Source organism: Chenopodium quinoa, unplaced genomic scaffold (genome assembly GCF_001683475.1).
Source record: "Chenopodium quinoa cultivar QQ74 unplaced genomic scaffold, ASM168347v1, whole genome shotgun sequence".
Classification (NCBI taxonomy): Eukaryota; Viridiplantae; Streptophyta; class Magnoliopsida; order Caryophyllales; family Amaranthaceae; genus Chenopodium; species Chenopodium quinoa.
Window position 1 is genome coordinate 166,549 of NW_018744460.1, and position 14,382 is coordinate 180,930.

At 34.2% G+C, this 14,382-nt stretch overlaps 2 protein-coding genes and 1 pseudogene across 2 annotated transcripts; 1 reads left to right on the forward strand and 2 right to left on the reverse strand.

The window, feature by feature from the left end:
- Window positions 1–393: 393 nt before the first annotated feature.
- LOC110697040 lies at window positions 394–3,389 on the reverse strand (annotated as a pseudogene).
- A 1,115-nt stretch (window positions 3,390–4,504) lies between these two features.
- On the reverse strand, window positions 4,505–9,683 carry LOC110697041. Its single transcript, XM_021874375.1, has 6 exons — window positions 9,487–9,683; window positions 8,186–9,073; window positions 6,751–6,809; window positions 6,404–6,532; window positions 6,047–6,182; window positions 4,505–5,087 (listed from the first exon to the last, which is right to left on the reverse strand). Exons 2-6 carry the CDS (start codon window positions 8,888–8,890, stop codon window positions 4,755–4,757), a joined length of 1,362 nt encoding a protein of 453 aa, XP_021730067.1. The 5' UTR covers window positions 8,891–9,073; window positions 9,487–9,683; the 3' UTR covers window positions 4,505–4,754.
- A 1,338-nt stretch (window positions 9,684–11,021) lies between these two features.
- Window positions 11,022–13,863, forward strand: LOC110697043 (60S ribosomal protein L36-2-like). Its single transcript, XM_021874376.1, has 4 exons — window positions 11,022–11,154; window positions 11,655–11,759; window positions 13,279–13,478; window positions 13,587–13,863. Exons 2-4 carry the CDS (start codon window positions 11,658–11,660, stop codon window positions 13,615–13,617), a joined length of 333 nt encoding a protein of 110 aa, XP_021730068.1. The 5' UTR covers window positions 11,022–11,154; window positions 11,655–11,657; the 3' UTR covers window positions 13,618–13,863.
- The last annotated feature ends 519 nt before the right edge of the window (window positions 13,864–14,382 follow it).

Sequence of the window (14,382 nt, forward strand, 5' to 3'; positions counted from 1 at the left end):
GACGCAGGCGGTTCAAAATCCGGCTGGGTTTCTCTGATTACCCTCTCGAAAACCTTTGGCTAGCTTGCAACGACCCAGACGGTCTGTAGACCGGTTGCTCTCAACGAATCTCAACTCCGAATGCTCTCAACTCTCAAATTGCCGGCTGCTCTCAAATTTTCAGAAATTTGGCAAAGTTTGTAAATGAGAGCTCGGGGGGCATCTTCTCCTATTTATAGGATTTGTCCCAGAAGGTGAAGAGTCGTGACTCTTCGCCTTCTGCTTTTCCATCCATCAAAAAGAATCTGAAGAGTTGTAAAAAAAAAAAAAAAAAAAAAAAAAAAAAAAAAGCCTTTCACCGGCGCCACGTGGCACTCTGCCACGTCAGCACCAGTGAGGGGCAAATGTTTGGGGTAAAAATACCCTAAACACGTGGCCCAATGGCCTAGTGACACGTGGCATCCAGCCGTTGGTCAGCTGGCTCTAGATCCAGCTAAAAGCTTCTTGACAGTGATCCGATGCATCAGCAAACATGACAGCTCCTCCTACATGTCCCATAATAATCAGGAGAGCCAACCATGAATGTTGGATTCTTTTGACATTCACCAAGTGCAGCCCATTGTGGGCAATTTTCATCTTCATCGCTGCAGTCACTGTTGTCTGACTCAGATGGAATGTTTCTCTTACTACTGATCGTATATGAAAGAATTTGGTGGCACACCACATTTCACCCTCAAGAACAGGATTTCTCTCATGGCGACTGCTTTTGTCAGGAGATGCGTTGGGGCGGACACTGAAAAACAGAATAGCGTTCCCTTTGATAGGTCTTAGCAGCTTGTCATGGTTAGTAGACCACACTCCACTCCTCAATCGAGAGGTTTTGAGCTGCAGATTTTAATCACAAGTTGATTAACCAGCTATATATTAATGATAAAATACCATCTACTTTGTATAATGTTCCTAGAAAAAAGGGAAAATAAAAGCAGTAAACAGTTCAGCGACTTGCATATGACAATTCCCAGCCTCATTGCTAAGATCATTTCTCATCAAACAGGGTACTGAATTGAAAATTTGTAGACAATTCCCTCAATGCCTAAAGAATCATTGTTCAGACGAGTTGAAGACTGAAGAGAATCATACATAAAGAACTATAAAAAGCAAATGTTCAGTATAATGTACTAGTTTTATTAAGCGGTCATCAGATATGTTTCCATCAATCCATTGTCTGAAAATGTTCATTGCATATTCGGATATTGTATAAACAGATTTTCTTTGCAGAGGAGGGGAAAAGAACATTAGAATTGCACTAGTAAAAAATTCCATCTAGGTCAAAAACAAAAGAAAAATGATCATGAGGTCATTGTTACCTGCGACTCAGGGAAGGAAATCTCACCACCTCGAGACACATCTGAAAGAAACAAGATAACAGTTGCCATCAAAGGTTCACTAACTTGCCAGGCAGACTGATTCCCAAAATAGTCATATTTCTGTTTGGCTTCTTCATTCCCATAGTGCTGAACTTCTAAAGACCTACTATTCTCTGTTAACACAACGAAGTAGAGAAGACTAGAAGAGTAAGGTAACTTCATATTACTAGTGTTCAGATGAAACACTCGAGTAAGAGAGAATACCTAGAGGAAGAAGAGTCCATGCTGAATTTTTTTCTTCTATTCTTGCAACTACTTCATCCTAGAGAGGAACACACATGGTAAAATATTTGTCATACATGTCATAAGACTAGCCCAAACAGCTGCAAGCACTTCTTAGGCAACTTTTAACAAAGTGAGTGCTATGAAAAGATAGGATGATAGTGGAACTAAAAATAATCACTTCGTACCCAACATTACAAACTTACTACTTACTTTAAAATCAAGAGTGACTAATGATCTTGTACTCAGTCCTTGGGTGTCACTGACCACAGAATTGGTACCTTCTTTCTGTCCCTGCGCCTATTAAATTATTAAGGAAAAACATTAAGTCCAATTCAAGCACAAAGTGGTAATTGTGACTCTGTGATACAAAGAGACTTACCAGAGAGATGAGATGGTCACAATCCTCTTCAGAGATTAAATCTCTATAAACAAAGACCCTGCCCCATTCAAAAACTTTCAATCAATTTTCGAGTAGAGAAAGGGTGATAGGCCATAAATACACTATGCTAGTAACTTGTAAGTATAGTAACTTATAATTCTTCACAAACAACAAATAATAAATAGCATATCTTCTCTTGCCTTGCATAAGAGAAAATACTACAATTCGGTTAAGGGAAGATCTAAAGCTTTTCGACAGCAATTCGTGTCAAAATACCTGACCTTGGTTGCCAAGACAGCTGGACAACCCTTGATGGATCGATCCTGCTCGACTGTACAGAATTTTCCTGGATTGTTTCTTTACTTCTTACTTCCTTTCTGCTACTACTGAACAACAAAAGCACAGTGCATTGACCATTCAGAAATTTTTACATCTGAACCTCCTCGAAACAACCGAAAACAAAATCAAGCACTGAGTAGCATATTCTATAACAAAACTAGGAGTAACAAATATCTTGAAAGATCAATTTATCAATCAATCCTAAATTTGAACATCAATTACTCCATAATAGATTCTTCCCCACACATTAAGCACAGAAAAAAACATTAACCTTCTAAAAAATTCTCCAATCTAAATAAATTTCACATCAGTCAATTTTTTGATAGCATTATCAGCTGAGCAGCAATCAAGTAATGATTTATACTAATTCAGTGAGTTAACATGACGTTTTTACAGAAAAAGAAAAAACAAATCAATCAAAAATCAGTGCACTTTTAAAAACCCTAAAAATTAAAGAAAATAATCAAACTTTGACAGAAAACAAGAGTTGAATTTATGAATTAATTATTGAACTAATGCAGTGCGAAATTATGCATATAATTTCAAATAAATGAGCACCCAGATCAAATATAGTAAATCAAGACAAAATCGAACCAAATTAACTGATACCGAGTAATCGAATCGACCAAATTAACTTACATTTCAGCTGAGGAACTCGAGAAAAAATTCATAAAAGCAAAAAACAGAAGAATTTGAGGCAACGATGCCATATCTTTGAGAAAGATTGAAACTTGAAAAAGGTTAAAGAGAGAAAAGAAGAATAATAGAATGAATTAAAGATGAGAAAATATCTGGAATTGATTGGTGAAATTGAAATTCTGGAATGGTTTAATCATGTAAAATGAAACGCCATGAAACTTCGGGGAGTATGGATTTTGTGACACTGAGAAAGTGAAAATGAGAAATGAAGGAAGTTTGTCAACCGATTTAGCTGTCATGAAACAGGTTTTTTCCTAGAAAAGTAATGTGTTATTTTTAAAAATTTGTTAATTTTATTATTTTTAATACAAGTATATTCGGCAATCTAAAGCCAAATAGATTTCGACTAATTCAGATTTGAACCAAGTGAAGCCTCAATTGGAGGAAAAGTTTTTGCAATAAGTGTTGCTGCGTTCTCAAATCTCAAATCCAACCCCGTTAAGCTAGAACAACTCATTTATCAGCTGATCTAAGCACTTGTTTGAAGTTAAAAGAAAATTATTGCTCTTCTATGGTCACTTAAACAACCTTGAGTCAGTATCTAGTTTTGATGCTTTGTATTTGACTACCTTAAAATCTACTCATAAATGTCATAAATCAATAAATGTAGTATCCACTCATAAATGTCATTTATGCTTCAAAATTAAAATTACTCAATACATAACCTTGGTTCATCGCTTTAATTAGAGCTTTGTACTCCCTAAGACAATATTAAAGGCAATATCCTACTTAACCAAAGAAAACAAGATGTTGAAATCACTTTGAAAGCTGAACAGACGTCTACAATCAAACATGGTACTCAAGACTAGGGTTGTACAAAACTATCGAAGAATCCAAAAATTTGATAATCTAATCCGCAACCGATCCGAATTTTGGATATCCGATCCGAAAAAGCGGATATCGGGTGCGGATTTGGATATTGATTTTCAAAATTTCGGATATCCGATATCCGGAATACAAAAGCTAAAATAGTGAAATATATAAATTTTTTAAATTGTTCATATAAAACTGACCCTGTATTATCAACTTATTATATATATTTAATGATAATTTTTATTGCAAAAAGACTACTATTTTGTTAAAATATGTTGTACAACTTAATGATTAAAAAGCGATAGAATTAGGGAAATTTAGAAAGTAATCAGATTTACTTATTATTGGATAATGGATATCCGAAGCATCCGATCCGAAAATTTTGGATTTCCAATATCGGATATCCGAAATTTTCGGATTGGATTTGGATATTAGTTTCTGATATCCAAGTATTCGGATATTTGATCCGAAATTACAATTCAGATCGGATATCCGATTCGTGAATAGGCCTACTCAGGGCTCAGTTCTGTCTTCCCTATCATAACACTGGCATCAAGCTTCGATCTTGATAACATGTCAACTGTCTAATTGCCAACTTTCAGAGATGCAATCGACATCAAAGATTTAACTTCAATTTCGTCACTCATTTGCAAATGCACCTGCTCAATCTTATACAAATAATACATTTACTGAAAATTTTACAGGAGCAACTCCTGACATAGATTATAATAGAGGAATGTTGCAGCCATTGTCATATCATCAACTAAGTTTAATGCTTCTAACAATGTGGAACAACTCTTTTAATTAAGTTCGAGAAACAAATGCCAAATCTGGGAAAACAATTGGTAAAGAATAGAAAGAATAACTCATAACACAACATACACATGATAGTTCTAAACACTAAGAGCCTTGGGGATGAGATGACCAGTTTCATCCTTGTCGAAAAGACGTGCAACTAATTCATCCCAGCTTTCCTTGTTCTTGCTTCCCTTAGATGATTCCTCATAAGGTGTCCCTTGGAAAGATCCATCTGAATGCTCACTTGCGTCATCAAGATCCTCAAAAGTTCCATATTGGGAAGGAAGAATTGCATGAGGTACGGATAATGTGACAGCCCTCTGCAGTGCTGCTTTATGTTCTTGGCTATGTTCCCTGGCCAAAGTCTCCTGCCTCTCCATCTTTTGCTTAACTGGAATTTCCATTGCATCATCTTTCTCTTGCATCAGCTGTATTCAAGGGAAGTGAGGTAAAATCAATACTTAGAACGTAGAAACTCGCTAATGTAATAATCTGCAGTGACTTTGAAGGACTTGAGCTATTTGCCTTCCCATAAGGAATTTTTTTAATCTATCTTTCAAGAGTAGTTGAGATAAGATATCAAGAATAAGTTTATCAAAAATGAAAAAAAGAAATCAAGAATAAGGCGTTATGTCAGTTCACCCATGAAAAAGTAAGATTCGGGAAAAATATATAAGTTCAGATAAGAGCCAATCAGTTCAGAAAATTTAGAGAAGTGCAAATAAGTTCAGATAAGTCAAAGGTTACTAAGAAAATAAGTTATGAAATTCATAAGGGCTACTAAAATCAGAAAATGGTTTAAGGTTAAATGAATTAAGACTAACATGATGATTCTCTAAAAGCCATATCTATTTAAAAGTTCAAAACGACCTAGAACAAAAAGAACAGAATACACCCAATAGGATACACATACAGCTACTGCAGAAGATCTATTTCTCAATTGTCAGGGAAAAGTAAGCATTTATTGTAGTGTCTTTTAAGCTGATTGTTCATCTTCACTTTGAATAATTTCTAGTGATCAAATTGACATGCACGCATGGACTATAGAACAACCAAGATTAAGTAATGCAAATTTTAGCTAATTTAATTGTAGAGACTAGAGAGTGCCAAAGCATTTCAGACTATGAGTACAGGATCCCAAATCATGGTTTATGATCTATATCGTTATAGCTATTAGCTACCCATGGATACCCTTTTGAGAACAAGTGGAATGACTGTGCAAACCGAGTAGTTGTAAACATATGTCATGGACACATGAATTAGGCCACTTTGGATCATAATTTTGTTGCAAAAAAAAACACTTTGACCCTTCCCACACTGATGGATCATAGAGTGGATTAATGTACCAAAATTTATCTACGGAAGCTGTAAGGAAATTGTGACTGACCTCCAATGCCCTTTTTGCTTCCCTTTCTATCCAAATGATAGCATGGTCAGAAGTTGCATTACAAGAAAGAACAATATGCTCAAACCTTCCATCTACAGGAACCGCTGTCCTAACAACTGGAGGGAACCTTCCACATCTGCCATACAACAAAGAAAGTGAAAAGAATCCCACTATATATCATCCAAATCAAAGTTATACTTCGTCAATGAGAAATAATAAAGGTTCTCCACTATATTAATCAATCTTCGCCATATTAATTAGGAAGTATGAAATATTTGAATGTGATGACTAGTTCAGTGAAAGATTCGTAGTAATTGCAGTCTTGTAACGAGTCCATAAGGAGCCTCTGATATCTACCTGAATAGTTTTCTCTCAACGATGTGATACAGACGACCAGGTGCATACAACCTTCTTGGATCTCTGAGCTTCTTTTCTTCTGATATGCATGTATCCCTCATACACCTTAAGCATAGTAAGCATGGTAAACTGTGGAGCAAGAATAACAGAAAAAGATAATAAAATGAGATTACGAGACAAAGGTGACAGAATATCATTAAGTAAATTGCCAATCATAGAATCAAACAAATGAAACAATAGGATGTTTGCTCTAGTAGGAGTATGCTAGCATGAAAATAACATAACCCAATAAACATATCTATCATGCTACTTAAGCCCATATAATTTTTACTTAAGAAAAAAATTACCAAAAAAGTGATTTAAATATGTCTTCTAGAGGCGTTGCTGTCCTTGGCAAAAAGTCATCCTGGTTTATACAGAAATGCATGTTAGAGGTCTGTAGTATACAAGGAAAAGAAAGGGTTGTGGAAATTGAGAAGAAGTAGAATATGCACATCATGTTTCAACATCTCTGTTTCTTATGTTTGAATATCATGAGAAAAAACCTGTTGTAAATAAGAGGGAATGGGGGATTAACGTGTAAGGACTTCCTCCACAAATAAGCTAGATAAGAGAAACAAGGTAGTCTATCAAAAGATCACCGCCATAGAATAGTAAGCAATAAACAAAAATATCAAAGATTCATCCATCATCCTTTCTGGCTTTCTCAGCCATCTTAAAGATCAAAGATTGGTGTAGGTGTCCAATTACATCAGAAACTTTTTTTTTTCCTTTTTTGCAGACTCAATTTAATGAACCTTTTCTTCTGAATAAATTACTTGATTGCCTCCAAGAGTCCAAGGGAAATCTTTCTCGTGCTCAACATCTCCTAGATCTTGAAATAGGTTACCCATTACCTTCATCAGCAAACACATTATGCCCTCTCTAAGTCACAACTCACAAGTATATCTCTACAGTCATGTTGATGCTTCATCCTGTTCTAACAGGTAGCACATATTCAGATTATCTGTATTAACTGTGATAGTCTATAGAAACCTAGCTCTTTGTTCTGACCTCTCAAGCATGTTAGTTGACATAATTGCTATGATTATATCACCCAAGAACAATCAACAAATTAAACAGCCATGTTGGCTCATATTCAAGGAGGTTGACACAACACAACACATAATCCATAAGACTCCTGAGTTGATCACCGTGAATGGACCCCAAAAAGGTCTATTGTGAAACAAAAGTACACAAACAGGTCCTCTTACTCTCTTCCACAAACCCAAAATTTTAAAAGTTATTAAAAAAAAGAAAAAATAAATAAATTAGTTCTATACTTTTGAGAGTCCTACAAGCATACAGGAAGTGAAGATTAAGAAAAGTCAAAACCCAATTCACCAACGTGAAATTTCGTCACTATTTCACATACATTTAGGATCAACTTCAAGGAACTTCTACACAATAATTAGAATGTGCTTTAAAAGAGCTCAGAAAAGTACTGAATTATGTTTCCACTTATAGTGTGCCTATCTCCTATCATAATTACGCTGTGGAGCCAAGGAGTAGTTATCATGAGATTTTTCTCACACAAAGGCAATTAGGCAAATACAGTAACATGTTTAGATTTATAATAATGTGATACCTGCTATAAATACCTATAAGGAAGCTCATTCTCGAGTTCACTAAATTTAGCTAATTGATTGCATGATAAAAATGTATATGTTTAGGTAAACATAAATCACTCAATAACAAATCTTCCAACATTTTGACAACTAAAGGATCGCATGGATTCCTTACCTGAAGCACAATGGAGTTGATGACATCTGCATATCTTACAGCAAGATTTAGTGAAACGCTCCTAGCAGGTGCAATAGCATAGCCTCTAACCTTTTTCCTGTCAATATTTCCCAATTTTTCTAGGTTATGCACAGCCACCATTGTCAGAAGTGTTGCAACACCAGACCCAAGGGAGTGGCCAGCAAAAGTCAATGTATAATCTGGATGCTTTTCTATCAGCTCCCTCAACAAATCACCCTCTTTCTCCAAAACCCAAACAGCAGCTCTAAATAGACCATTATGCACATAACCTCCATCAAATTTCTTTTTTCCTAACTTATTATCCAAAAGGACTTTATAATCACTCTCCTTAGCCATATTTAACCCCCTAAAGGCAAGAACTATATCAGCATGATCATGATCAAGGTACACTATATAAGGAGGCGCATGTTTTTGTGTATCTTTGTATGTCCTTTTAGTTACTAAACAATCTGAGTCCATTCCATAACCTCCAGGTGGTGCAAAGAGAGGGTTTTGTAGATCATCTTCGTAAACAGAAAGAATGTACCGACACAATCGAGGTACAGGCTCAAATTCCTCAGCAGTAGCAATCCCCCAGTCCTCACTATCATGGCCAGCCGTGTGAAGACACCGCTTCCACGCCCAACGAGCACAGCCTAGGCAGTATACACACTCAATAAGAGGTAAACCACAGAGGATCGACATCGTCCTCTACAGTCCAAGGTTGTTCCTCTAGTACTTAGCATATACCAATAAGTCAGATTGTTATTGCTAGGGAATTTGCAGCATCCAAAATCTTATATGCATCAAACATGATCTTTTGAACATGGGTTTTATGAGCAAGTACAGGAACTCAGCTTTGAGCTAATCTTCAACAAAATGAGATAACTGGAAAAGATTACAAACCATACTAAATAAGCAAGATCAAAGCTCAAAAGGGTACAATTTTCATAGCATTCTAACTTCAAACAGAGAACCCCACCAAGCAAAAAGGTATTGAAAGCAAACTATTGCCAGCAGACTAAGCAAGTTAAAAAGTGGGAATCTGCGGGGGAAAAAAAAATTCTGCAAAAAGGGAATTTAATTTGATCTATAAGATTGTTTGGTCATCCACAAAAGTGTAACAAATCAACAATTAAACCCCAATATCCAAAATTATGGGAAATGTAGGTGCTTTTTCTAGATAATTACCCACTGAAAATAAAATTAAGGTACTTCTAAATTGCTTGAAAATTGCAATCTAAGGTGAGAAAAATATGAATGTACAACTAAATCAAGATAAGGTAGACTGGTAGAGGTACCTGGATTCAGCGAAGAATTTGGAAATTTGTCAAAAAATGAGTTTGAAAGTTTAAATTGATGATGGGTTGGTGTATTTTTTGTGATTTGATTATTGGCATTCCGGTGGCACGCACGGCGGCTCCGTTGCAACACGATTCCGAGAGCTGGCTTTTGGTTGTTTCTTTTTCAACCAGAAAAAACACGTGACACCTACATTTTTCACATTTTATTAACATAAAAACAACATATTAGGTTTGACATTAGTTTTTTATTTATAATAATAACAACATATTTTATCATTTTTTATTATTATTCATATATTAGGTTTGACATTAGTTTTATTTTTATTAGCATAATAACAACATATTTGATCATTTTTTTTAAAATCTTTTAATAAAAAAAATTGTTTTAAATATGTATTGATATAAAGTTTAATAATATAACTTTATTTTTATTAATATTTACTCATGTAAAAATAAGGTTAAACTATTGCATCAACAAGTGCGCAAAGTTTTGACTGCGTTGGTTATTTTGGGACAAGGGAGTAGTAAAAAATTATAGACAAAATTATTATATGAATAACGAAAAAAAGTCCAACTTCAATTATTTTGAGATGGAGGAAGTAGTAAAATAAAATAAGATAAACCCTTTAATCTAAATAAAGTGTTGAATTCATAATTATAAGGACTTATTCATACTAATGTAAGGGACTTGCCCTACCAAAGTCTAATAAGACGACTCTACTTAAACTTATACTTGTTGAATATGAAAAACATCTTGAAGATTTTCAATTGATGTGACACTATGGTTTTGATACGTCTCCACATAATTTTAACTCACAACTAGAAAATAAAATATACAGCGTGTGACCTGATTATGCAAAAATTATCAATGGCCTATAGGCTACGATTCAAAACTTATATTCAAAGGGGTGTGTTTCAAGTGCACATAATTAATTGAGTGGCACATACATGCTTATGCCTCACACTCTGAACCAGTAATTGACCCCTCCCCCCCACGAGAACATGTATCACACACACACACACCATCATTGCACATCACTAGTAAGTAGAGACTTCTGAAACTTAAGATTAATCTCTTATGAGAAAGAAAAATTTGCGTATTATCAGTTAGCAATCTACAACTTATCCATATCAAGTCTAATCTTAATTTATAATTTTCTTGAGGCATTGATTGAGAAGTTTTATTGCAATTTTTTTTTTAACAACCTAATATCTAAAATCAATCAATTTGAGTTTAATTAACTAGTCAAATTCGCTGAGCTTAGCAACGCAAGCTTGTGACCCAAGTGGGGGCATTAAAGTGGTGGAACAAATGGAAGTTTAAGAGTTTTTATGTTAGATAAGGGCAGTAACACATTCAACATACGAATAAAACTTAGCTGTGGGCTAACACTTGCAGTGCCGTTGGACAGAACCAATCTTCCATATTTTCTCAAAAAAAAATAAAAAAATAGTCAAATTGACCAACTTAGGCCCTTAAGGTCATTTGGAGTAGTTTATACAATATGGGCCTCTACTCTAACAAAGCAAACAATTCAAACCTTATAAAAAAAAGCCCAATCAATCACATCCCCAATATAAACGCTATAAAACCCCCATTTTTTACATTAGTGAGCCGTGAAGCTATTCAAGGTTTTTAGGGTTTCTCATCCAGTCGCATAAATCGTAAGCCCCTCTTCTCTTCCCTCTTTGATTCGTCTTCGATTATTCGTTTTGATTCGCATTTGATTTCACTTAATCGATCTGTCTGTATGATGTTTTAGCTCTGTACCTTACGATTGAACTCTGTAATGCTAGTTTAGGGTTTGAGGAGCTCGAATTAGGGTTGTTTTATTTTCGTAAATGTGGATATTGCAAATTTTTTCTAGGTTTTTGCAATAAACCCATTAATTCGTGCTAAAAATACCAAATGTTGGTTGCTTGAAATTGATTATAATTGATCTTAAGGTTTTAGTAATCATTAACTTCGAGCTGGGTATGTTTCAATATGTTCTTAATTTTGTGCATTTTAATTATTCCCAGAAGAGGGCTAAATGTTGCATGTAGTGGTTTTGAAAGTTTTTTTTTTTTTCCTTTTAATTTGACAATATTAGTTGCTCTTTGGTATATTTTAAGGTATAATACCTGGAATTTAATAGTTACTTGTTTGATTAATTTGAAAGCAGAAGATGGCTCCAAAACAGCCGAGTACTGGTCTCTTCGTAGGTTTGAACAAGGGTCACATTGTTACCAAGAAGGAGTTGGCACCACGGCCCTCCGACCGCACAGGGGTAAATTGTTTATTCTTACTAATTTCTGATGTTTTGAGTCTGATTACTTACCGCAGAATCATATTTCTGTTAAAATGAATATGAAATTGTCTGATTTGTTTATGGCAATGTTAATGAAATATGTGAATGTCTACCGTTTGATTTGATCGTATGAAAGAACGTTACACTTTGTTTGAATTCTATGGCTTAGGTGCTTAGCTATTCACACAACTTACCATGTGCTTGAATTCCGTATCCTAGATATGCACATCATTGATTGACTAAAGCTGCATGAAATGAGTAATTGCTGAGAAATGCTATCTATTGAAGTTTCATTTGTGCTTTTGATGGATTTATTTTGGAATGCTGGACTCATTTGCTGATTGCATATGATAGCATTGCAAAAAGTAATGTACTTTTTGGCTTAAAGCTGTGTTAATTTTCAATGTTGTTTATAACTTTAGATGGTTTAGTTAATAGAACTTTTGTGTGTTAAAGGAAGTGGATATTGTTGATCTTCATGTTAAATTCAAATTTAATCTATCAACTATTACTAAAACAGGTAATTGCTGATATCATCATCTCCCCAAACTGTATAAGTGTTGCTTTCTCATAAAAAAATTTCCCGCCTAACACACTTATGATGTCATTTTTTTCTTTTTTTAATTTTTATCTTTTTAAGGTTTTAATGTTATTTTGTGTATGTGTGTGTTTTTTTTTTTTTTTTTTTTTTTTTTACTTAATGAGGATTATGCAAGCAATTTAACTATGAAGTCATGGACTAATAATATGGATGTTTGTTATACAAAAATGATTAACGTTGTCGGTAAATGTTTTTATTGTTTTGTATTTTAAAGGTGCTTCTATTTATTTAAATTACAATTATTTTTAATTTTTATTTCGAACTCTTAGATGACATATAAATTCGTATGCATATGATTTGATTAGATCAGATTGGTCGGCTTTTATTTTTATATTTTGTTACTTATGTAATTTATGATGATAGATATGTTTTTATGATCTAATTTATAAATATGTTCGGAGAAATAAATAACAGAAATAAGTTATATTTCATTCCAATAATTTTTTTAATCCGTGCATCGCACGGGCCTAATCTAGTGCTAGTAATAAAAGTCCATGTTTATTTGATGAAAATAGTTCCTGTTTGTTCGAATGAATAGTAGCGTATGAGTTGGCAGTCTTGACACCATGAAACGATGTTTACTCGTGTTGAAATTTATCGTTTTTTGCTTCTGGGACAAGTGGACCTTTATCGTTATGTAATGGTGTACATTGATCTCTTTTTCTTTCGTTTGATTAAAATCAATTCAAAATGAGATGTATGTATTGTACCTTGAATATCGTGTTGCATTCCGATGCTGACAATGTAGGCTGTTCATTATGTTGAAAAGTAGATTTTTCAGTGTTATTAATGAATGCAATTGTGTTTTTTATTGTTAAAAGTCCAAACATTGAAAGTAAGTGGTTTTGGAGATTTGATTCTGTATACCATTTATATTTTGTTTATGACAATTGACAGAAAACCAGCAAGAGGGTTCTCTTTGTGAGGAGTATTATTAGGGAAGTTGCTGGATTTGCTCCCTATGAAAAGAGAATCACTGAGCTCTTGAAGGTTGGGAAAGACAAGCGTGCTTTGAAATTGGCTAAGAGAAAGTTGGGTACCCACAAGAGGGCAAAGAGGAAGCGTGAGGAGATGTCCAATGTGCTGAGGAAGATGAGGTTTGTTATTTGTTAATCTTTTTGTCTCTGAATTTTGTAGGCTACGATCTTTAGTTGATATCTAGTTTCACCATTTCATGTTTCTAACTGGTGGACTGCTTTTGATAGATCTGCTGGAGGAACAGAGAAGAAGAAGTGAAGCTCGGACGTTCTGTGATCCATATCTTGTAGGAACTCTTAAGATGTTTTGATTACTTAAAAGTTGAAGTAACTTCTGTTTAAAATGTTTTACTTGCATCCAATTTTGCTTTGGCAATGCTGCATCACAGTATTGTGAAACTAGTCTAAACTTTTTTCTTATGCTTGTAAGTTGTAATCAGTGAGACAGTAACATTGGTCAATGTAGGTTTGATATTAAATTATTACTATGCCTTATTGTCTCTCATTTTGTATCTTCTCTTTATTTATTTGCAATTTCTTGCCTCTTAGAGCTCTAGCGCTTGACTGCTTGAAATTAAGGTAGCAATATACATCATCCATTTTCATTTAGTAAAACACTTCAATTTTTTTAAGACTCCGCTGAGCAACAGAGGAGTATTTGTGATATTACATTGTAGGTAATTAATTCATGAGTGCACATACTCATCTGGGAAAACAAATTTAATACGAAGTATAATAATTATATCATTAACATCATATACTTTGTAATTAATTCATGAGTGGCGGATGAATTGAAATAATGTGGATGTCATCAAATACGGATTATATTTCTATAGAAATGTTACTACATCAACGGATAGACCAATGCTATATTATGTTGAAATATCTTACTTCATGCCTCATAAAATATGATTGTATCAATTATACGGGTTAATATTTGACTTTTAGGTAAAAAAAAGTGTATCCTAAAATTCAAAATTTAACTATCCGGACACAAAGCTATTGAATCAATAAAAGTGAAATT